The sequence below is a fragment of the Sycon ciliatum genome, chromosome 9 (genome assembly GCF_964019385.1).
Source record: "Sycon ciliatum chromosome 9, ocSycCili1.1, whole genome shotgun sequence".
Taxonomy (NCBI): Eukaryota; Metazoa; Porifera; class Calcarea; order Leucosolenida; family Sycettidae; genus Sycon; species Sycon ciliatum.
Window position 1 is genome coordinate 27,627,093 of NC_088651.1, and position 2,257 is coordinate 27,629,349.

The 2,257-nt window shown below is 55.5% G+C and overlaps 1 protein-coding gene across 1 annotated transcript; it reads right to left on the reverse strand.

The window, feature by feature from the left end:
* Positions 1–227: 227 nt before the first annotated feature.
* On the reverse strand, positions 228–2,030 carry LOC135824399 (uncharacterized). The gene has a single exon (XM_065337133.1). It carries the CDS (start codon positions 2,028–2,030, stop codon positions 228–230), a length of 1,803 nt encoding a protein of 600 aa, XP_065193205.1.
* Positions 2,031–2,257: the final 227 nt, after the last annotated feature.

Below are 2,257 nucleotides of genomic sequence, written 5' to 3' on the forward strand. Positions count from 1 at the left end.
CATAGGAAGCGGTGGTAGCGCCGGTCCTCAGGTCTCAGGCCGACCTGCAGAAACATCTCCGAAATGTCGGCGATCAGTGCGATGGGGTGCTCACAGAAACGGATGAGGACCTTCACAAGGTCGTTCTGGAGCTTGGGCCCTGCCAGCATGCGGTCATTAATGCTGCTTCCATTGAACTGAGCAGCAGCGTCGAAGACGACACGGACTTTGGTGGTGGCCTTGTCCTCTCACACGGCAGGAAAGTGCGGAAGGAGCCACTCGTCTGTAGCACCGCTGCATTCTTCCTGTGCTGTCAGCATCCTGATGTACGATTTGTGAAGGTAGTCCTCCAGTACCTTGGCGTAGCGGACTTGTACGTCAGGCCGTCGCTGCAGGGAACGTACCAAGGATCTGAGTCGACACTCAGCTTGAACTCGATTGCTCTTGACCCCAGGCGGCTCCTCTGTCTTCCACGGGATGGCGACCTCGAAGCGCCCATTTACGTGATGGATGTACTGACGGGTGTTACTCTCAGCTTGGCGCTCATCCGGTGTCAAGTACTCATCTGATGATGTCTCCATCCCGACTGATTCAAGTTCCCAGAACTTCTTCACCAGTGTATCCAGTCCTGAGCGCGTTGCCTCTGCGACATGGAAAGTGCTGTGACTGCTGAGGCCTTCGGAGCGTATGCTGGGACCAAAGCACACCCAGCCGAGAAGCGTTCGTCTGGCGATGGGATCGCCGTCGTTGCCAACTCGCTCCTCCTGCGCGACGTGAAGTACAGCGGCATTCAAGCCGACGAGTATGTCAACCTTGGCGTGAGCTACAGTTGCAAACTCAATGTCGGATAGGTGTGGCCACTGGCTCCGCACGGCATTCCAATTGGTGACAGGGAGCTCGCTCGTGATCTTGGGCATCACATAGGCCTCCAGTTGAGTAGTGGCCTTGCTATCATGGTGGCGAAGGTGCAGCTTCACGACGCGCCCTCGGCCGCGCAGAACCTTGCCGCCGAGTACGGTCACACTCACGTCCTTGTCGTTTCCTTGAAGATGTAGTCGCCTTGCGAGCTGCTCTGACACATAGCTGCAGCTCGAGCCAGAGTCCAGTAGCACATTCGCCATGGCGGAATGTGCCCTGTTCATGACCTGCACAGGAACTGTCATAAATGATGTTGACCCGCTTGCGCCGTCTTCGGTCATTGGCAACCCGCCAGCGGAGTCGGTTCCATGATGTGTGGTCTCTTCTGTGGATTGTGGCGCCTTGTCAGCCTTGTCAGAAGCAGGCTTGTGCTCGGTGTGGAGCAACAAGTGATGCTTGCCATTACATTCCGTGCAGGCAGCTGACTCACACTCTCGCGCCCAATGGCCATCACCCAGGCAGTTCAAACATAGATTCAGCAGCCTAGCCAACTCATTGCGCTTGTTGACACCTAGCGCCTTGAATTCGTTGCAGTGACGCAACTGATGCGACCCGTTACACTTTCGGCACTTTTGTTGCCGTGCTGGAGATTTTGTGGCTGCCGACTTTTTGTCCTGCCCGCGGACACTGGCCGCTGCCAATGTCTGATGCTTCATCTTCGGTTTAGGTTGCGAAGTGCTTTGGGATCGCGTCTCCTGCTTTTCGAGCAACCCAAGCCGGTCCGTGGCATGCTTCAAGTTCTTGACGTAACTTAACAGCCACGTGGCGAACGCATCGATGTCAGTGCTGCCAGTTCCATGCTTATCGAAGAACTTGATTAGCATGGACTTGGGAATCTTCTCCGTCGCAATTATGTACAGCTCTTGACTCGGCGTGCTGCCACTGGTGCAAATGTTAGCAATCGTGCTGCGGAGCTTGACGGCATACTTTTGCAGGCCTTCCAGATCTCGTTCGTTGGCAATTCTGGCCTGCGTCATGACCTCTCGTATCTGCTGCTCTAGATGCCTGTCTGCTCCTCCAAACCAGGACTCCAACTCACCCCAGGCAACGGAGTAAGTGCCTGGCCCGTCCAGAAGGTCCACGACAAGATCCTTGGCTGTGCTGTGCTCAATGGCCTCCCTCAGTCGGGCCATCTTGTATTCGTCTGGCAGGCGTGGATCCATGTATTGGAGGAAGGAATTCCTCCAACGGTGATAATCATGCGCCTTGCCACTGAACGCCGGCAGTTTTAGAGGCTTCACGAACGGTTGTTGTGGCATGTAGCCAGAATGCGCAAATTGATAATTTTGCGGAGGCAGTGTGCTGCTGGTCTTCGGCACGTACTGCGGTGCAATACGTTCAGGGTTGAATGCCCTGAGAC

Bases quoted from the DNA above. Each gene is read 5' to 3' on its own strand.
- LOC135824399 (XM_065337133.1), bottom strand. From the start codon at position 2,030: ATGGCCCGACTGAGGGAGGCCATTGAGCACAGCACAGCCAAGGATCTT.